Below are 23662 nucleotides of genomic sequence, written 5' to 3'. Positions count from 1 at the left end.
AAAATAAATAAAAAACAGGATAGTAAAAAAATCATACAAAAAAGACCCTGCATCATGATCCACCGAGTCAACAAACCTTTACGTCAACATGATACAAACTTATTATACTAGACAGTTTGCATCTTCTATATACTCAGCTGCCTTTAACTCTACCCACCAGCATCTGATTTTTTTTTTTTTTTTTAAATGAGCAGTGCTACATCTATCTACAATTTTATTTATATTTTTATTTACAATACTCATTTTATTAGTTTTCTTTTAAAATTTAAATTTTATAATTAAAAAATAAATTTTTAAATTTTTCTTAATACATTTAATATTTTTCTTCTTTTATTAATCTACATCCAAAGGAAGAAAACAGCGTAGGATGGAGGATGAAAATGAAACTTGTACCACCGTTTAAAGCTTCTCCATTGAACTTGAAACCCTGTTGTAAATGACAAATTCCTCGACCTAGCAAAAATAGACCAATTCCTTTTCTTTTCCTTTTTACATTTTTTTTTTTTTTTGGTTGAAAGATGAAAATGCTCTAATGAAACACATTCATAAAGTGCAAATATGATAACGCACATCACTTATTTTCTCAATTACACATGATAATCTTGGATACCTACAATGCCACATGCACGGTGCCCAAGAAATAAAAAAGGGTGCACTGCCCTAACAATCATCCACCATATCCATCCGCCACTGTGTGTGGTTCTGCTCATTTGGTCCACTTGCTGATGGAACCCAGAATTCTGTGACTGATTCCTCGATAAGAGGATCAGATTATAATGTCACTTACAATAGCCCTAATTGCATACATCATGTACCCCACTAATAAAATAACAACACGTACCAAATCCCCCTTCCTCGGCTCATTAGAAAAAAAAATATATATTTTAAAAAAATAACTGTAATAACTACCATCTACCTAACCCATAAAAAAATTTGCCACAATCTCTATTCTTAGTGACATTATAGCTGAAACCATCGCATATATCTTCCAATGCACAGATTTACCCTCGGCCTTCCCTATTATTACCACTTAAATCCCCACTCCTCTTGTTCCTTGAACCTCCTTAGCACCCCCTCAATGGCCACATCAAATGCATCCTTCACTGTTTCCAACCCCTCCTGAGGTCTTGCATACACTATTTTCGGTATATAATCAATCACTTTCTCTCTCATTTTCCTCACCTCCTCCCTGCTATACCTCTCCAGCACTTCCTTCACAGACGTCCCGTTTTTTACGGCGTTTCGGTCTATAAAGACCGAGTAACTATCCGCTTCGCCCGGTAAAAACCACTCGTACTGATAATAGGCAGTTCGCTTCCAAAAGAAAACAGGGATCGACCCGGCAACCATGCAGTCGAATAACGATCTGCGGGTGAAGCTGTCACCCCTGGGCTGTAGACAGAACTCAGAGCTCAAGAACGTTTCCAGGATCGCCGATGTACCGTTGGAGCAGCGAGACCCCGCGCAGTCTACGATCGTACACGCGTCCGTTCCGTTGCACTGCCTGAGCAATATGCCCCTAAAGTCGTTCCTGACGGCGCCACGTGTCGCCCCGGCGAAAGAGAATAGGCTTGTGCGGTTACGGTCGCGGACGAAGCGCTGCCATGCCGTTACATCGGAGTCTGACCTGGGGTGGAATCCGGTGGGGTAAGGCACACCGACGTCAAAGTAGTCCCACGGGTTCCGCTCGATCAGGAGGCGCGTTATATTCCTCATCCCGCGCATGTAGATACAGCTAGAACCCCAGTCCTCGTCTTTCGACCGCCGGAAGTCCCACGAGATGCGCCCCATGGTGAGGAAGTGATCCCAGCCGTTGGATCTCTTGTAGTAGGGTTTGTCCTGAACCCACTTTAACATCATCTCGCAGTGGAGATCGCGTTCCTTGGCGCTCGAATTCGACCAAAGATACTTACCCACCGCCAGTCCAGCGTAGAACGGTATGTAGAACGCCGTAGCATTTTCCGGCTCTAGGACCCGACACTTGTGCTTCAAGACACGATTGTGGAAAATGATCTCGGACACGAACTGGTCCGTCCAGTACCACGCCGAAGCCAACTGCTTCGGCACGATCCCGACAAGCCCGGTGGCACTCCGGCCGAAGCCATCATTGGCCAGCGCTTCGCAGCGCGAGCTCCACGGGTTCAAGTCATCGCAATTGGCCAGAATCTCAGAATTGAATGTTACGGGGAGATCGTACACGAATATTCGACCCGATCCACATTGATCTCGATTCGGGTCAGCGGATAAGGAATTCTGGACATATTCGCTGGGGCGAGGGTGGGAGAGGGAAAGGGAGATAGGAAGAGAGCGGAGGGTGAAGAGAAGGAGTATCTGGATGGAGAGGATGGTGAGGAGGAGCCAAATGCGAGAATGGGCATAGTGGATAGGTAGAAAAACCGAGTTGAGCTTGTTGGGTGAGTTCTTGCGGTCTAATAACTCGGGGGTTTGGGGTTTCTTGATAGTTTCGAAGGAAGCGTGATCGGAAATGGGAAGCATCAGAGAAGGAGTAAGGAGGGTCTTTGACTCTTTTCCGGCAACGATGGGTTTCTGTGAATAGTGAGGGTTTCTTTGAGGTGAGAGGTGGTGGAAGCCGAAGGGTTTGGGTGTTTGGGGAGATATTGGACCGGTGGAGGATTTTAGAGGCTTGAAGAAGAAGGTGGAGAGAGGGGAAAGGGCACGTGTGCGTTCGCGGTAGGATTAAGGGCTGGCAAGGGCAACCGACAGAGAACATAAGCTAGATTTGTCAACCGACACGTGGGGGGTTTCGTTTATGTGCTCTTGCGCTAATTTACGTATGTTTGGAAATATGCGCGTAAAGCTCGTTATACTTTTGATTATAATCTTTTCATTAGGCCAATTAATTGGCGATGGGAAATAATATTTTTCTTGTATAAATTTTGTACTTAGATAGTTTTTATATTAAATAACGTGATAAATTTTCGTGTTCGCATTTTTTGCAATAAATAAATTTATATCTTTTTTTACATATTATTAACTCTTTTAGCTGGTCCCTTTTCTTGATTTGCTGTAACGCCCGGTCCTAGAGGTCTAAAAAGTTAATTCATGTGTCACCTAAAATCATCTTTATAATTTAATTATATATACTCTAAATACTTCATAAAATATAAATATAATTGTTTTAACCAAACATTTATGTTTCTCTACGAGGACACCGAAAAAAGACCTCAACATAACAAATTAAAAATCTCTATAAAGACTCAAAAATATTTACGTCTCAAAATACTCAAATTACATAAAATAATAAATTTAGTAAATATGACTCTCCAATAATTACTGGTACCTTTTGACACGTATTCCTATACGATTATCTAATCTTTCTAAAGCTTCCCATTATTAATTTCCAACTAAACCATCAAAATTATCAAAAAATTATTGTGAAGATAGGAAGTAAGTTATCAACAACTCAGTAAGCAGAGAATATATACTAATATGTAAACATGAACATTTACAGAGTTCATAATGTAAAATAAAATATTTTTTATTTCATAATGTAATATCATAACATGTTATCAAAAATATCAGAGCGAAAGTTCAGAAATATTCTTATTTAAAAATTATTTGGCATAGCATAACTGAACATCATCATCATCTTATCAGAGCATCATATCAAAACAAAGGCCATGTTTAACCCCCCGTGGTAAGGTTGTGCATCTGTGGATAGACAAGCAGAACATAAATCACTCTGTAACCAAATGGTGTGCACTCAAACAGAGACCATTACTATAACTCGTGGCAAGGTCGTATACCACTATTATCACCCGTGTCAGGGCCGTATACCACTATTATCACTCGTGGAAGGGCTGCATACATCTATTATTACCCGTAGTGGGGCCGTATATCACTACTATAACCCATGACAGGGTCGTATACCATTATTATTACTTGTGGCGGGGCCTTAATGGAACATAACAAAATCAGAATCAGAAAGTCATGCCAAAAGTTTTTCAGATACCACATTATATCAAAACTGAGTACTGAATAGATTTCAATCATTTCACATATTCCAAAAATAAATTCAGAACATCTTCACATTGCATGCAAAAATCTTTAGATTTCCTATTCGCTCTTTTTGCAAAGTTCAGAAATAGAATGTCAAAAATAAGTTCATATCTACACCAGTTATGACAAAAAATACTTTCTTCTTATACAAAGTCTTATAAGTAATGCAGAATATATGACTGCGGTTGTTTTCATATTTCTTTTCAAAACATATCATGCGCACTTTTCATCAAACTCAGTCATTTTCTTTTATGCAAAATTTAGCATAGGAACTCCGTTTACTTAAACTTTTTATTTCTCTGAACTTTTCCACAACACTGTCTAACGAAATCCATCGTCACCTATAAAACAGACACGTAACTTACTTAAATCTCTAATTAAACCCATATTTTAATATTTAAGCCCGAAATACTAAAATAACTTATTTTCCTAAAATTCTAAATTTCTCGTAAACCTCAAATAAATCAACATCTACTAAATATCTCCGACTAATGCATCAAAAAAAAAAAATCAAAACAATTTTCCACCTTCAAGCACCTAATTTCCCCTAATTTTATTAATCATATATAAAATATAAATCCTACGATCAACACTAATTGGTAGGGGTTTTTATGTAATATAAACAAGTTGCATTTTTGTAATAACACTAAATTTGGGTACAGACTTATATTACGATAATAACTCAAAAGGCCAGCTTGTGTTCTAAGAATGAGTGGAGTGCACCATGCGAGGTCTTAGACTCACCGAAAGAGCAACACGTGTGGTGGCGGCCTGGGTGGATATGACATCGGTGCGGCGGGACATTGTGTAAGGGAGAGAGAAAGTGATGAGAGAGAGAGAGAACATGGTGAGAGAAAGGGACTTACGTACGGTGGAGTGTGTTGACCAAGACGATGGTGGCGTGAGGGGTAGCACGACCGAGTTATAACCGTGACGTGTGACAGTTTCCGGCAAGAAACGATGGCGGTCAATGGAAGGGCATGGGGAGGGAATTTCTTGCTATGTTTTGGGATGCAAAAATAGAGATCACTTTGGTTCTCTATTTAGGTAGTTGCCGGTTTTACGTGGGCTAGGCAGTGGGGCACACGATGGTTTTGAGTGGAAGGAGGGCTCACGGTGTGGAGGTTGGTTTCGCGGCAGTTGGGTATGGCGGCTTTTGTCATGTGGGGGAGATCTCGATACGTTGGGTTTCTGTTCAGGGCTATTGTGCTGCAAGATGTAGTGGAGTTGCCACTTGAAGGGACTCACGTATAGTGGCTTTGGTTACGACATGGGGTTGGGCAGACCTGCGTGTGGGGACGTGATGGCCATGAGGGGTGGTTTTGGCTTCCAATGAAAGGTGGTGGTGGTGGCTACAGTGCAGTGATCCTAAGGAACCTGAGGAAGGAGAGGAAATTCGCCCTAAGATCTTGTGTTTGGGATGAAGGGAAAGTGTGCATGAATGTGTGTAATGTGCTTAAATAAGGTGCTGATGTGAACCCTAATGGGAAAGAGACTTGCATGCTATGGAGACATGCATGGATTATGGACCTGGTTCATGAGATTGGGTTTTTGGGGCCCATTTCAAAGTATTTGGGCCCATGTCTTGGATATTGTACGGAATTAATAAATATATTGGGCCAGTTAGCGTAGTCCAAATAATCTCTTTGGTTTAATGGTAGTTTTCATGGGTCGAGTATTTAACCAACACTAATGGCCTCCACTCAACTTCTAAAATAATTCAACTTGTCCCATAAATTTTTTAGGCAAATTCCCACTTGGCCCATTAGAAGATTTTAACCTAATTATTAAGCCCAATCAATTCCATACTTCGCCGAAATAAATTTTGGACCCATGACCTACTCTAAAATTACTCGTTAAAGCTCAAGTAGGCTTTTCATACATATTAATCCAAATAAAAATTTTTGAAAACTAGGTTCATGTTGGGCCCAGGTGTTACATTTGCTCTACTCATCTTGTCCTCAAACATATGGCCGCTTTGATCCATCCTAATTCCTAACTTTATAAGTTATAACTTATGACATAAAGAGAAGAATCCACAATATTACAAGTCTTGAATACTTAACCATGAATTAAAAGAGGATATTCCATTGGGATCTTAATGTTGTTTCTTTAAATTCATCTATCCAAATATGAGAATCTAGAAATGTTATCATGTGTTTTATCATTTTGAATCAAATAAGTTGATTTATTTATATAGTTAATTTTTGAAATAATTAAAACGCATCATTCTAATATGTATGACTTTGAATAATAAATCAATATTAAAATAGCATTGGCATTTATTCATCATCTTCTATCATTTTGAGCGCGTTAATCTTGAGTGAGATAAAATTAGAAATCTGAAATTTTCTTAATTTGAGCTAAAGTGCAGTGACAGAACCAACAATTTTTTTTAGGAGGACCAACTTTTATATCGCACGAGATGTTTATATAAAATGAAAGAGTATTACAAAATTATAAAACATATATAAAATTAAATCTCGATCATTTATCAAATAACTAAGAAATAAAATTTTAAAAACACAACTTAATGTATGTTTCAAATTTTTGACAACAATATTTTATAGAATAATATTTGTCTATTATTATTTTTGTAAATATGAAATATTTAGAAATTATTTTCTTCGTAGAAACTATCAAGTGATCTTTTATAATACAATCTTTCGTTCTAATATCTAAGTTAGTTTACCAAATTTCATGTAAAATCTATCCACTTTGGTGTCACATTAAGCATAGAATACTACAATTGAGACCTTAAATAAAATTTTCCTTGCTCAATTAAGTTTAAAAGATACATCATCGCCATTATTTTTCATATAAATCATCAATCTTAAATGGTTTTTCTGATATTTTCACTTTGTATTTTCTATATTAAGAAACTTAATATTGTATAATAAAAAACTTTGGGATCAATATTAATAGCTTATTATTTCTACTAATCTTAGTTTTAATTTAATTTTAGTGTGGCCACATCCTTAAAAAATAGATAATAGATAGAAATTATACAAAATCTAAGGGTTATAGGAAAAAAATTAGAGAGAGACATTTCTATATATATTGAAATTTTTCAAAAGTTTAGAAAGCATATGGGAATAAGAAAATTATAAATTTTTTTTGGGAGGCCAATTTCTATATACATGAAATTATGATTAAAATTTAGGGATTATTTTAAATTTTGAAAAAAAAAATTGGGTTAATTTTATTTTTAAAAATTTGAAGGATTAAAAAAATAGATATACCAAATGAATCAACGGAACTCTCCCGAGTTCTAATCTAAATATTTTAGCAGTTTTGCTACGTACAACCGACGATGGGAACCACCAAGTAATCTACTGACGTTAGTCGATATTTAATAATAAAAAAAAAACAATAAACAACAAATAGACGAAGTTGGAGTGTACGAGTCTGTTGTATCCTTGTCACATGTCTTCTTTCTACTGTTCTTTTTGCTAAGACTATTAATCGTCCGAGTCGAATGAAGAAGTTGGAGTGTACGAGTTGAAGATGGGAGATTTTTCTATGAAGCTTACCAACTATGATGCAATTGTGATCTTTGTCATTCTCCCTAATAAAAATGGGAAATTAGATGATGTCGTTCTTAGATACAATTCAGTAAAGGAGTACAAGAATGATACAATCTACTTTGAAGCCATCTTACTGGAATCTGGGGACCACATAAGTGGGGACATCTTCTCCCACAATCTCCAGCTTTTTGGGTCACATATCACTCCAGTTAATAACCAACTTATCCCCACCGGTGAAATTCTCTCCGTCAAAGGAACAACATATGATTTTCTCGAACCCAGATCGATTGGTAGTAGGTTCAAAAAGGTTATAATGATGTTTAGAAGTAAGTTCTTTTTTTTTAATGTATCTCACACGACACAACTTCTAAAAGTTTTGTTTATTTTGCTTTCTCCCTTTCGGAGAAAGCAAGAAGACATTGAAAAAAAAGAAGACAAAAATAAGAAAAAGAAATAGGAGAAAAAACGTCTATACCATGAACCTCTACTCTAAATCATTATCCATCAGCCACAAAAGCTTTTGGCTCAAAATAGGAGAAAAAGCATCTGAGAGAGAGAGAGTGAAGTCGCGCGTTGTAGGTAGGAGAACCAGATCAATAGCAGTGATCTAGTGAACCAACTGGTGGGTTGCATCTCTGTTGGGTACAGAATCTGTGTTGTGTATTCAAGATCACGCACACTTAATTCTTGTTCAGAGCTTGAGGAAGAAGATGAGAAGAAGAACCTGCAAACAAGAAAGCTGCGACCATGTCTTCGTCTATTTGGGATGAAGGCTTCGTGTTCTTTTGTAAGAAGACGAAGGGAGCAGTTCTTCAGGAGGAAGGGCAAAAATGATGGAACGCGGTCATTTGGTATATATGAAACACACAGTTTCATTTTCCACGTGGATGCCAGTTACGCGGCGGTTCTCTCAGACGGTTGCAAGTATAATTTCTCATATTTAGGTTAGCAATAAATCACATTTTTTTGGTCTTTTAAAGTTTTTAATTTAGTATCAACCAAAGGTAAGAGTAGTTTCCAAACTTTCTACAATAATCAAACAAAAATAAATTATGCCTTCTTTCGATTTTGAATTTAGAAAGTATTCCAATTTAAATAATTTCATCTCATTTAATTATTATAATTTTTTAAAAATTTTAAATAAAATATAATAAATAATTCAATAATTTCAAATTTTAAAATAAAAATAGTATTTTATTAAAATTTTAAATTTTTTCATCTCATTTTAATAAGGAAAACTCTTAAGTCAAGCGAGATTGCGTACCAAAGTGCACCCAGGTGCTGACATGGATTAATTTAATGAAATGAACCGTTTTTTATTGTAATTGAATGAGTTGAAGGTTTTGGGCAGGATCTGAAGTGAAATGAAAATAGAAAACAAAACACACAATTTTGACAAAACAGGATCTTCGTGCCCTCTCTCCTGTCTGGTTTGACAAAAAATAGAATTTGTTTTCAAAATTTTATGTGATTGAAATGAAAATAATGAAGAGATAACATGAATCTTGCAGATTTCCTTGAATCTCTGTGGAGGGAAATAGAAATGAACAGGCTTCACCATGACCATTCCCATGACTTGAGTCTCGTAATTATATCACACGGGCTAACCTCACGTGTCTTCCTCATGAAGTGGTTCAAGTGGATGGTTGAACAATTTGAGCTCTTAAACAATCTTAGGAACTATGAATTCCGAGTGCTAGAGTTAGGAAGTGGTGGAGAATACAACCTAGCAATCCATCACACAGAGGAGGAAATAAGAGAATATGGACTAGATTCTGAGATGATAGCTGACCAAAAATGGTGAGCCCATGGTAACAGGGGTGCTTGGAACCACAATTGCCCCTGTTATTTTGATACTTTTTTTTAACATCTAGCTGATTCTGATGAAAACGAATATGAAGACAATGACGACAAAACTCCAAGTAATGCTTCAAGTATATGCACATAGGCTACCCAACATTTGATTGGAGATCATTTTTTTTTTTATTCACTTGGTTGTTGTTTTTGCATAGTGAATCAAATATTAGAAAAGGGAATTTTCAAGGCTGATTTGGTTGTCTAGTCATATTGTAAAAATCATGAGTTTGGCTTGAGAATAGGGAAGATGACAATCGATTAGAAACTCTTAGAACTGCTGTTGTAATCCTTGGCTTCCATGCTGGGGATTGAAAAAAACAGAGACAACGATTTTGATATTTTAATTTAGATTTCTTTTGCGAGCAGCTCTAGGTCTTGCCGTGTATGTCTTCTCTTCCAGTTTCGTATTTTTTTTTTTAATATAATAAGAGCCACATCGGCTATCGGTACACAATTGGTACCAAAAACTGCATGTACGTATAAGAATTGTTTTAATAAGAGAAAAGTTATTCTGCCGCCTCAATGGTATCGCTTAAGTGTATTGCTCGGAAAATTTTTTTTTAATTTTTTTTATTTAGTGATTAAGGAAGTGATTTTAAATGTATTAATATATTTTTTTATTTTTTACAAATGGGTAGTGATAGGGTTACAACCCAATTACTACCCATTTACTACTCATAGTTCATTTCAAGTTTTTTATTTTTTTTATCATTTTTTTTAAGTATTTTTTTAATATCCTTAACTATTAAGAAAAAAAAATATAATTTTACTTATAGTTACTTTCTTAATTATTAAATAAAATAATAAAATAAATAATAAATAAGTAGTAGAATAGTAGTAATTTTATTATTTTCCCACTTTTAATAAACCTCCCTGAGCAGTGCAGGGGTGTTTGCTGGCACTTGTGAAGATTAGTTGGATCTCATTAAACAAACCGATCAAAACGTGTCCACGGCGCGAACTACAACACGTGGCGTAAAATGTAGGGCCAAGACGAAAAAAAGGCTGACCAACAGTCTGACAACTCCTGATAGACATTAGACATCGGCACATTGCTATTTGTCATGGCAATGGGTGGAAACGAAGCAGCATGAAGACGACGTCATTGAAGTTGATAAAATATTGTTAAATGAATAAATTTTACATCAGCCTACTTCTACTGATGATTGCAGCGGCAACACACTTTACATGTAGAACGGTTGATGTATTCTGTTCGATAATGTGGTATAGTGAGCTATTCGGTGTATAAAGAAAAAAAAAAATTAACATACAGAAGATAAAAAAAAAAAAAAAGTCAGCTCAAATACGCTACAGCTGATGTGCTTCAGTAAGTTGCTGTATAGCTTTACTCTTGTTAAATTAATTAATTAATTAATTAATTATAGACGTCATTGAAGTTGATAAAAATATTGTTAAATTAAGCACCGCTGCGTTTGAATTAATTAATTAATTATAAAGCCTGCCAACCACCGTGAACTTTCTTGGGGGTTTGTGTCCTAACGGAAGTGTTAATATTTTTGGAGGGTAATTGCCGACAAATTGCTTTTTGTAGTTTTGTGCGAGATGTGGTTGAACAACTTGCATGAGACTTGGCCTCTCTGTCTCTCTCTATGCTTCAATTCTTCAGCCAATTGGTCAAGGATGATGATATACTTACTATCCACTTACCATTCTTTACTATTATGAAATTTTTATTCTTTTATTATTATTTTTAAATATATTTTTTAACATTTTTAATCATTAAAAAAAATTAAAAAAATATATAATTTCAGTAATAATCACTTTCTTAACTATTAAATAAATAAATAAATAAATTTAAAAAATAGTAAAAAAGTAATAAGAGATTTATAAGCCTATCATTACTTGATCTATATGTGTGACAACTACAAGTGGTTATGATACCATGTTCTTAACGTGGACCGTGGGACCCTCCCTCTTTTTATTTTCTTGAATGTAATGTCGATAATGTATATACGTTCATTCAATTAAGGCGATTACTTATCTTTCATAAAATGTGTTTTGTTATACATCATTACTATTCATTCTCATATTTTACACATAATATTTTTTTTAATGTGGAGTAGTAAATAGTGACTGATGAGAATAATTATTTTTTATAAAAACTTTTTTAGATGGTCTATTTGGATATAGAGTTGATATCAACTCATTTTATTTCATTTCATTTAATCATTATAAATTTTTTAAAATTATTATACAAAATATAATAAATAATTCAATTTTTTCAAATCTCAAAATAATATTATAATAATATTTTATTCAACTTTCAATTTTTATCTCAACTCACTATTCAAACTTTATCTATATTTATCTCATCATTTAATGTTAGGAAAATGATAGACCCTCGATTATATGATTTTTTTTTTATTTTTTTGTATTTTTAGCATTTGTGTTTGTTTATATTTTAGTATCTTTTTTTTTTTAAAAATACAATAATTAATTAATTAATTAATTAACACCGTCGATACAAAAGCTCGATAAATTTTGTCTTGTCGGTAGACGTAGCAATGCCTAGTTCTGTCGGCCCAAATTTGGGAGGGTTCAATTCAACTAATATTACACTAATTATTTAAACTTGACAACCATCCAAATAATTTTATATTAGTGGAGAATTACAGTCATAAAGAGATTTTATAAAATTAGATTTATAAACTAACATAACATGATGTGATACGTTAAATTTACTTTATAATTAAAATAATTTTATAATTTAATATATCGCATCCTATTTAATTTATAAATTTACTTTTATATAAATTTTTATGGTTAAACTATTTCTCATCATATTAATGCCTTGAATTCAAACCTACAATTTAAGTTCAATTGCATTAACAATGTAGTCAAGTTACTTGATTTAGGTCTATCACTAAAAATAAATCACCCTCATTTAATGTCAAGACATAAGAGTTCACATGGGAATTGAGTTTTTTCTTTTAATTCAAATTGATCCGACAATATTGAATATTTGTTTGTGAATATTATTTTATTATGGCCTCGTCATGCATATTTATCAATATTTTCTTAAATTTTTAAAAAAATATTTAGATTATGAAATTGAAGATAATACTTGTCGACGCAACATCGCGTTAGATAGTTTCTGACGAACTAGTGGATCTGGATACCAACCCTCCGTAAATCAAACATACGCAGTGCACAAAATTTCCGGACTGGCTTTCTCGGATGCATCTCTCATGCATCCATGTATACGAAGTGTGAAGACTGCTTTGTGGGTCTGCGCTAGATTCTTGCCGAATTAAGTGTATTCCAGGTCCATGCATCTGACTGTCAACGCGTAAACTGTTAAATATTGTCATAAAAAATCATTTACCTTATTATTATAAAAAATATTCTAACTACAAAAGAATTATATAAAGATAACCACACAAATTGAAATGACTTGATGTGTTTCGTCAGATTATAAAGTTAATGTTCTATTATTATTATTATTATTATATATTATGGTTGGTAGCCTAGCCTCATCAAATCTCAAATTGATTGTGGTTTGTGCGCGGCACCACAATCTTCTTACATGTATGCTTCTAACGTGTGCCTTGTTTTGCTTATTGTCTGTCACGAATTAATGTAGTATGATCTGGAATGTGACAACTCTTGTGTCTATTATTATTACGATACTAATATATTTTGACCGACATACTTGGTTGAATTAAAACAAAAAAATAATAATAATAAGGGTATGCACGCCACATAAGCTCGGGATCTTATATCGTCCTATAACGTTAGTCATTTTATATACACATCCGTATAGAACATAAATAAATAAAATTATATTTAATTAGAAGCATAGAGGGTGTCTCCTCTAAATAAACTCAAGACTTTTTCGGCATTGGAATTCGTCCTACTTGAATCTTGAATACAGTATTCAAACCAAGAAAAAATTACATGTTTATGTTACGTAAGTCCAGCTATCTGGTTTTGGAATTATGGGTGGTGGCACTGATGGGGACTAAGCAAATTGTCGATTACTGCTAGCCAGGGATGATAAGACATGTTTCCCCCTTTACTTTGTTCCATTTCATTAGCTTTACTGAACATTAGACATTTAGCTTTAACCATTTTCTTTACGAGCTAAGTCATTTGGTTTAATCATTAGGGTGTTCTTTTTCCTCTTTGGCATCCAATGATCATTAAAGCTTCTTATTTTGATAAGCACTTTTGATTCTTTAGCAGAGGATTGAGTGATGGAATAGTACTAGTTTTTTTTTTTTTAACAAAAAAAGAAAAATAAAATTATACCCATCAAGCTAGAACACATTATGATCATTTAGATCGTGCCACTTAGAATATGTATTGTTTTAATCCTAAAAGCGAGGATAATAGAAAGTGAGAGATGAGAAGAGGGGCCGAAAAGGAAAATATGGATTGGAACAAATTTTTATTTTCATTTTGTTGATCTCAATGGTACACAAACTAAAATGGACTTTAAGGCTACATTTGGATATTAAACTGAGTTAAGTTGAATTCTCTATGAATAGTAGTGAGTTGAGATAATGGAGTGAATTCTATGGAGCCAACCTAAGATAAGTTTATATGTGTCTAGATGTTAAGATGAGTTTAGATATAGAAAAATTCTATTCATAAACCTCACACACCATCCTTTTTGTTATTTTTTTAATTTTTTTCTTTTACCAAATGTGTGGTATATAGATAACGAATATAATAATTCAATTATTTAAAGAAGAATATACCCAAAATTTTTTTAAAAAAAGTTTAAAAAAATAAAAGAAAGTGTGGTGTGTTGGACTTATGAAGAGCAAAGCTCGTGATTTAGAAATTGGGTATTTGAATATTATAAGAGATCTAAATCTAAATTGAACTCAACTGGACTGAGTGCAGTTAAGGAACCAAACAAGCCGTAAACCTTTTGTAATTCATGTTGCAAAATGAAAAAAGATAACCGATGGCATGCGGATGAAATACCACTCTGTTAATCTCACACCTCAAACCCTTATGTGATGAACCCAGTCTATTAAGCATCACCGGTCATCAAGAAAGGGCTGCGGTCAGTCGTGTGCTTTGCTGTCATAAAATACATACAAATGCGAAAACAACTTGTTTTTCAACGGTTTCTTAGCTACAGCCGGAAAACGAAAATAAAGAGCAAAGAAAAGAAAAAATGATAAAAACACCAACACAGAGAGAAGCTAATATTTCTAATTTGAATCAAATCCATAGAAATGCGTATGAGATGAAGTGGGAGAACCTCGACGAACATGAGGCGAAGCGAGGCTTCATGTTGGGGAGGGCCTGGGGAGGGACTAGGGAGGGAGGGAGGGAGACTGGATGTCCAAGCTTAAGTTTCGGGTTTTCTCGGGCTTCCCCTGCCACTTCCATGGCGTTCCAGGTGGTTACAACTGCCATAGTCTTCTGACTCAGAGACTATATCTTCTTCTACTATATATGCTATTCCTCTATTTGCTATGAGGAAAAAATAAAAAATTAAATTAAATCACACTGACTGATCCACATAAGCGGTGTGCGGTGTAAAAGCTTTAGAATAGCAGTTTTCATATTCTTTATGAGACTGAATAAATGGGTCTCAAGGTGATCACTGTCAAGATAAGTCAAACTATTCTGTGAATGGCCCCCAATCCTTGGCCTTGAGGGGTTCTGTATCTTATATAATCTTTACAAAGCAATTCTATACATGGAAATAAATCAGTATGCGCCTAATTCTAGCCCTATGCATGGAAGTTACAATCTGTCAAATATTAACTAGAGAAATAAGGAAAGAGTTGTATAAGGAAAGAATAATGAACAATAATGGGCAGCGTTGCTGTCCATTGACAATCACAGGATAATTAAGCTCAATTGGCAAAACCTAAGTGTGAAGGAAGCGCAAACATATCCTACATAGTACATATTCGGTACATTTGCAAATCACGCACTTGATGCACAAACATATTAATTAACCTCAAATCAAATCACAAACCAATCAAAACCAACCTTTCAAGGGGTTATGTCACCCATACTGGACATGGTGATTCCATGCCAACAGCCAACTCAACTCAGATAAGCGTAATGTCATCCCTGATCGTATTATAGACATATAGCAGGGGGCTACATGCAAGTATTAACAAGAATCCTATAAGATCACTTCGGATGCACTCTAGAAACTTTTACTCAGATGTGTTATGGTATATCATTATCATCTGTATACTCTTAAGAACATCACAAAATACAAAGGCAAATATGAAATAGCATTCATCAAGTATGTTCAAACCATTCAAATGAATTACATGGACGATTATTTAAGCTAATGTAGCTTAAATGCAATGTTGCAATTATAACACAAAGGCTCTTCAACCGGCTCACTTTAACAACTTTATGAACGGGGGAATCCATAAATTACATTTTTCATCAGCACAAGAAATCAATGGATCCCACCTCCATACATGGTGGGGATAAAAGAGTTTAGAACTTGGTAATGCGAAAGCCCCCTCCCCTAAAATAAGCATCTGCTTACTACATAAATGGGATAAAAAAAAAAAAAAGGGGTCAAGCTACAGCATCTCTAACTGCTCCTCTAAAACAGGGTTTACTGTTAAGCTTATGTTCTCTATAAAGAAGTCCAACTTCAGGGTGGCGATTAAACTTTCTGGTTCAGTCTCTCGTCTCTCACCTTCTTTGATTGTAAGCACACCAATAGCTAGACATGGTTTTGGACTAATAGCACAGATTTCACATGCTTAATGGCAAAGATGAGAGCGGCTGTACTCTTGGTATTCAAATTCTATATACTCGTGTTCAAACATAATCCAATGTTATTCGGCTAATTAGTCAAGACACACATTTATTGATATTTTCTTTCTGGACATAATTTTAAAATATGACACCATTGTTTAGGCAGGAAACTGAAGAACTCAATAAAATCCATTGTACAGAAAATAATATTCGTCAAATGAACATCTTCAGCTCTAGCGCAACAAATGAGATAAAGTACCTAGATAATAGTACTATAATTACTGTTACTTTTTCTTCAAGAGCAATGGTCCAACGTTGTCCCCAGTAGCTTTGTTGTGCTTAACATGGCTTCCGTCACACAAAGGGAAAGTACCGGATCTCCAACATCTGCAAGGGAAAAACAAAAACAAAAACAAAAGCTCAGAGTTTGGATACTTTGGCAAACTAGAAGAGCATGATATCAGACAAATTCAAAAAAGAATACAGCTACATGTTATTCACTTCATGGAACCTTTTATCTAGCTGTCTATTTCAGCCGTTTGTGGTCTGTGGTGTACCATATTTAAGACTTGAATTTCCTATGAAAGATGTTACAGAGTCAAATGGCCACATCCGTAACTGGGTTAGGCAGTCAAAGGAGTGAAGAAATTGATCCAAACGGCTGATGGATTTCTGAGAAAGGAATCCGTGTGTCTTGAGAGAGGAAAACATAATGGCAATACTTTTTTATAAACTAAAAATTATTTAAAACAAGAAGAAAGAAAGGAAAAACCTATGCTTTTGAGGAGTGTAAGAAAAGTTTCAAAATTAGAACCTTGAGTTTAAAATATCAACCCCACATTGCTCATCTCCAATGGATTTCTGATTCTCAGTATTCTTCTCACTTTTGGAGTTAATTTGGTGTCTTCGTAGACTACGGCTGAGTTGTTGTGGTGCTGGAAAATGTGGTTTGATTCCCATGGAAGTGGTTGATTATGAATGCTACACTGATTTGGGGAACAAAAAAACTAGGGCATCGATATAAGACTATAAGATTACTCATTTGAACAGTTCCAAGCTCTTATTGGATGTGTAGTTTAAATTTTTTATTTTTGATAAGTAAAATGAAATTTTATTGAACGAATGTATAAGGCGAAGCCCATGTACACAAGAAGTAAACAAAAGAAACACCTAATTACACTATAAAGCAGAAGAAAACAGAAAATCATGAGCAGATGCTCCATCAAGACCTATAACAGAAAACCATTGTGATAAAGTAAATACAAAGAATTTCCAGATTTCCTCCAAGGTGCACTCCTTACGTTGAAGCATCGCTCGTTCTTTTCCCACCAAATACACCACATAAGGAACAAAGGAACCATCTTCCATGTCGCAACCACTTGTTTAGAACTACGAAGCCCCCTCCAACACGCAAGCAAATCCACTACTATCCTCGGCATCACCCAAACCAGTCCAACTCTACTAAAAGCTCCATCCCATAAAGCCTTAGCCACCTCACAATGCAAAAGTAAATGATCCACCGATTCCCCATGCTTCTTACACATAAAACACCATTCCATAATAACAAAATCCCTCTTTCTCAAATGACCAATTGTCAAAATATTTCTAAGTGAAGCTGTCCAAATGAAAAAAGCAACTTTGGAAGGCACTTTTCTTTTCTTTTCTTCTTCTCTCTCTCTTTTTTATTTATTTATTTATGTCGGGGAACCTCTCCAAGGCAGGGCCCTTCGGACCCACTCCTGCAGAGTAAACCCCGGTCCCGTGCACCACATCCTCGAAAGTTTCCCTACACAGAACTAGTTAAGTCGCTGGCTTTTCACCAGGGGGTGTGGCCCCTAGAGATTGTTTACACCCAAGGAGATTTGAACCTTGGACCTGGGGGAGCATACCCCAAGCCCAAGGACTTTAACACTTGAGCTAACCCCTAGGGGTTAACTTTGGAAGGCACATGAGACCTCCAAATGCGCTTCCAAGGAAAGAAACACACTGCTGAACAGTCAATGCCTTAGAGTAAGACCGAACCGAGAATTTTTTGCTGCCCGTATGCTTACATATCATTTTATTCCCTCTCATCACCCCCAACCCACAGGGAATAAAGGTGGCAGAAAAAATCAGACACCTCATCAAGTTCCCAATCCTGAACAGCTCTCATAAAACCAACATCCCACTGCAAAATTCCATTCGAAATTACTGACAGATCAGCAACAGATGCAAGCCGATTAGATGCTATACGAAACATAGCAGGGACCACACTACAAAGAGACCTATCACCACACCAAGTACCAAGCCAAAAACAGACGCTGTACCCTCATCAACAACAAAATTTGGGTAAAATTCTCACACCCCTTTTCTAATAAGTTTCCAAAGACTCACTCCATAGGTCCCCCTAACCTCCTTAGAACACCCCCCCTCCCCAAACTCAAACCCATATTTCCAATCTAAAACCTCCCTCCACAACGACACCCCTTCCACTTGATACCTCCACAAACATTTTCCCAACAAAACCTTGTTAAAACTACTCAAATTCCGAATCCCCAAACCTCCATTTGAAATAGGAGAGCAAACTTTTTTACAGCCAACAAGATGAATCTTCGTCTCCTCACCCATACCACCCCACAAAAATGTAAGAAATAATTTCTCAATCTGTTTTCCCACCTCTACTGGCAATGGAGGTTAGAAAAGGGTACTTTTAATGAGAGTGATTCTACCCCCTTTTGTTAAATAAAGCCGTTTCCAACCCGCCAACCTTTTCACAATCTTTCCACAACCCCATCCCAAATAGACTTCGCCTTGTGAGGCGCCCCCAATGGAAGACAAAGGTACTTCAATGGTAAAGCAGCAACTTTACAACCCAACAACTCCGCCAAGCAGTTAATACTCTGCACCTCCCCCACATGAACCATCTCCGACTTACTCAAATTTACCTTCAGACCTGATACAGTTTCAAAACATAATAAAATCGCCCTTAAGGCTTGAAACTATCCACTATAAGCATTACAAAAAATAATAGTGTCATCTGCAAAGAAAATGTGAGAAATAGTGATAAAACCATTCTGGACATTTCCCACCTTAAACCCAGAAAGAAATCCCCCCCCCCCAACAGCAGCCTCCACCATTCGACTCAAAGCTTCCATGATAATAACAAAAAGGAAGGGAGATAACAGATCTCCCTGTCTCAAACAGCGAGAACTGTGAAAAAAACCACAAGGACTCCCATTAACTAACACTAAAAACTGTGCAGTAGAGACACACTGTCTAATCCATCCACATCCCCTCACCCCAAATCCACATCTCCCAAGCATGTAAAAAAGAAAATCCCAATTCACATTATTATACGCTTTCTCCATATCTAACTTACAAATGACACCTAGCACCCTTTCCCTCAAGCGAAAGTCTAGACATTCATTTGCAATCAACACATAATCAAGAATTTGCCTTCCCCGAACAAAAGCTTTGTGGTATTTAGAAATAATTTTTTCCATCACTGTACTCAACCAATTGGCAAGTACCTTCGAGATTATCTTATAAACACCACCCACCAAACTAATAGAGAGAAAATCCTTCAACTCAGATGCCCCAACTATTTTGGGAATAAGAGAAATGAATGTGGCATTAAGGGACGTCTCAAACTTCTGATAAGTGAAAAAATAAAACAAACTATTACGCATCATAAAATTTTGAGTTCCTTTAAGTTTTCAAAGTTATCTATAAACTGACAAATTCTCCTGACATTTCTAGACATTGTATGCTATCCTGTTCTGAAAGAAAAATCAGCCACTTATAGCATTATATTATAGTTTGGTCACTCTGCTTCAGAATTAGCTAAGAAAATATTTAATCTGACAAATATATCTACTAAGAAAATTAGCTAAGAAATTATCCTTTACACAATAATAAGTAAAGTATATCTAAACACATAAAAGTATTTTCATAGCTAAGAAAATATATCTTCAACGACAATTACAAGAGCAGCGGAAACAATAAGTTGGCCATATGTAATTGATTTGGATGGAACTTGTTTGTGTTCATGTGTGTTTGTGGACTAAGAAATTTGTGCATGAAAAATGTTATTCCTGATAATATGAAAGACGCCTATCAACCCCAGTGCCTGACCAAAGGTCACCAAAAGTATAGGGCTCTTGACATTTAAAATCTAACTTCAAATAATAAGCACGTAAATATATAGCCCAATAAATCAATATGTAGCAGAACACTTCTAAACTATTATCCCCTTAGCAATTTTCCCTTTCCATAAACCCAACAAACCGATCTTACGCAACAATCAGTTGATGGGAAAGGAAATGAAGAACCGTATGAACTGAGGGGTTTTATTACCTGCAATAAGCAGTGACAGGCTTGGAGAGTTCGGTGACAACGACACTATCCACTACTTTCTCTTCGCTCTTCCTTATCTCCGGGTTAACACCCTGACCCTCCGCTCTCACCACCAACACACGATTCGGCCTGGCTCTACCCACATGACCGAAAGATAAAGACTCGGAGTGGGCTCCAACGGTGGTTCCTCCTCTGCTTCGCTTGACGCCCTCAGCGGGGGACTTGCTGTAAGTAAACCCGGCACCTACCAAGCTTAGAATCGACGCCATTGAAATGGATCTCTGGAACTTCCTTGGGTCTGAATCAATGAATCGCTGGCTCTCTGTGGGGGTAGGTGAATTATATTTTGGAATTGAAAGATGGGTGGGTGACGAACTTGTGGAGGCCACGCCCTTCGAGAGGGACGTGGCCCGTGGGGGATCTGGAGCGAGGCTGCTTAGGACACGCGCACGAAAATCTTATTATTTTTTTTCACCACCAAAATCTTATCTTGGCGCCTCTCAAATGACCAAGGACTTGGGAATCAGGACGGCCTTTCAAAATCAATTATATGTTTGTTCAATAAAAAAAACAAACTATATATATAATATAAGGAAAATGATTTACAGAGAACATATTTTACCACACTTTACATAATTATATTTTAAATAAGAGATATTTTTATAAAAATAACATAATTTTATAAAAATATTTTCATTTTATAATATTGTTGTGTAATGTATTGTATAATATATTATGTGTATATCATTTCTCTTATATATAATAATTTTGTCAGTTGTCGAGAGGTGTACGTTTGTGCGTTGGGCTCTCGTTTTTATACTGAATTGAATTGAGATAAATTGAATTTAGTTTAATTTTAAGTTGAATTTAATATATAAATACTTAATTTTTAAATTATTAAACTCATCTAAATTTAAAATCTCTTTATACGTGAAATCTATATTCTTTTTTCAACTCAACATCTCTTTAAACTTAAGACTCACAATCTTTTTCAACTTCTCATAAATATATCTAAACTTATCTTAGTTAGGTTTCACAAAACTCACTTCAGCATTTCAACTCATTATTATTCATAAAGAACTTAACTCAACTCAATATCTTAACGAGACTTGAGTTGAGTGTGAATAATAATATATTATGAGTTTTATTGAGATAAATTTAACTTTTTTAAATTGAAATGAGTTTAAATTTTTAGATTAAAATGTATGAAATAAGTTGATATAGGTTTAACTTTTATATAAAAAATTAAAAAAGCATCTAATCTCTTCGATAATTAATTTGACATGAATTGAGTTTGATTGAACGATCAAAAATAAACGTGAGAACATGTTTAGATTAAAGGATATGCGCCATTGGATTTGTATCTTGAGTTTGATTGGTAGTGTATTTTATTTTATTTTTTAATTTTTAAATAATTAAAAAAAGTTACAATTAGTGGGTTTGTGTTTTTTTTAGTAATAATACTCCTTCCATGAAAGTATTTTTATAAAATGATATTATTTTTATAACATTTTTTTATAAAAATATCTCATTTAAAATATAATTATGTAAAATATTATGTGTAAATCATTTTTATTTTTCTTAAATGTTTGAAAAATATTAAAGAAAAAATCAGAATGCACTAATGATATAGTCCAACGATCGCCTATGGTCGGCATGGTAGCCGATCCTAGATTAAAGTTCCGTTTGAATATACAAATGATTTTATTTTATCTCATATCATCATTATAATTTTCTTAAAATTTTTACATAAAATATAATAAACAATTCAATATTTTCAAATCTTAAAATATTATTATTAAAAAAATAATATTTTATTTAACTTTCATCTAAAATCATATCATCTCATCTCACTATCTAACCAAGAATTCAATCATAACCATTGAAGTCATGCTACGGAAGGACGTTGCTATTTGCCGTTTGAGTTTATCGTTTAGAATATAATTGTTTGATCCGACAGTGCCAAGTGGCATTACCGTATCATATTTTAAAAAAACATAAAATACAATTTATTTATTTATTTATTATCACTAATATCAATTTGTTATCGTGACATATGTAGAATAATTTATTGACTATAAACGATTGTCAAAATCCTTAATAAACTTTCAAAAATACATCATTCAGTTAGTTATTAAACAAATAATGCTGCTAGAAGTTTCGATTAATCTCTCTCATTTCCAAAATTATAATTTAATTTTTATTCTATTGTGTCAAATAAATATTACAGCCTACAGTTGATGAACTTTGTTTTACAGTCATTGATATTAATATGAAAAATTATTGAGAAATTAATCCGAAGAGAAGATGCCCACAATTGAGAAAAAAAAATGAGTGCTCTATTCTGTTTTTTTTTTTTTTTTTTCTTTTGTCTTTTAAAATGACATAGCAGTATCACGTGGTACTGCCATATTAAACGGTCCATTTGAACGATAAATTCAGAGGACTAAATAGCATTTTCCATTTAGAAACTACACCCGGCATTGGATTAAATTTAGCTCAATTTAAATGTCACTCATAAATTTAGAGTACGAACAATGATTAAATTAAGCATGAAATAGAAAGACAAATTTTATTACGTTACTCCAGTTATATCACTCATTTTATTTTTATTGACGTGGCTTTACTATGCAGTATGTAGTACTACGTAACTTATTAAAAAATTAAAAATATAAACATAAAAGTGAATAGATGAAATTTAAAATTTTAATTTTTATCTTCTTATATTCACCGATGTAATTTTATTTAAAAATATTTTTTATTTTTTCTTAATAAGCTAACGCCTAACGGTGCACGGGAATAAACTGACAAACTGAGCTATATATTAACATGTTAATTTCAGTACTGACGTGCACATCCCATGTGCTAGAGACCCAGATGCCACGTCAATTCCGAAAAACAGAAAACCCAATTAAGATTTTTTAAAGGAAAAAAGCTAAATTCACCGAGGATGAGTCCTGAGGATGGATCTCAATAACTTATTTATTTATTTATTATTATTATTATTATTAATAGTTAAGAAATTATTTTTTGAATAATGTTGTATTCTTTTAAAAATATTAAAAAGTATAAAAAAATGAATGAAAAAAAATCAAATGACGACCCATCCTCGAGCTACATCCTCGTGTAGCACGACTCTTTTTAAAAATTTTAAAGAACAAAACAAAAGAACGATCTAAAATTACTTCCACGTATAATTTTTA

The 23662-nt window shown here is 34.6% G+C and overlaps 2 protein-coding genes across 2 annotated transcripts; both read right to left on the bottom strand.

Annotated features, from left to right (window-relative positions):
• Positions 1–546: 546 nt before the first annotated feature.
• LOC121248301 (xyloglucan galactosyltransferase XLT2) lies at positions 547–2779 on the bottom strand. Its single transcript, XM_041146725.1, has one exon. The coding sequence runs from the start codon at positions 2494–2496 to the stop codon at positions 1024–1026; it is 1473 nt and encodes a 490-aa protein (XP_041002659.1). The 5' UTR covers positions 2497–2779; the 3' UTR covers positions 547–1023.
• A 13437-nt stretch (positions 2780–16216) lies between these two features.
• On the bottom strand, positions 16217–20925 carry LOC121248383 (CDGSH iron-sulfur domain-containing protein NEET). The gene is made up of 2 exons (XM_041146843.1): positions 20460–20925; positions 16217–16511 (listed from the first exon to the last, which is right to left on the bottom strand). Exons 1-2 carry the CDS (start codon positions 20726–20728, stop codon positions 16409–16411), a joined length of 372 nt encoding a protein of 123 aa, XP_041002777.1. The 5' UTR covers positions 20729–20925; the 3' UTR covers positions 16217–16408.
• Positions 20926–23662: the final 2737 nt, after the last annotated feature.

The sequence above is a fragment of the Juglans microcarpa x Juglans regia genome, chromosome 2D (assembly GCF_004785595.1).
Source record: "Juglans microcarpa x Juglans regia isolate MS1-56 chromosome 2D, Jm3101_v1.0, whole genome shotgun sequence".
NCBI lineage: Eukaryota > Viridiplantae > Streptophyta > Magnoliopsida > Fagales > Juglandaceae > Juglans > Juglans microcarpa x Juglans regia.
Note: the sequence above shows the minus strand (reverse complement) of the source record. Positions and strands in the feature narration are given on the sequence as shown.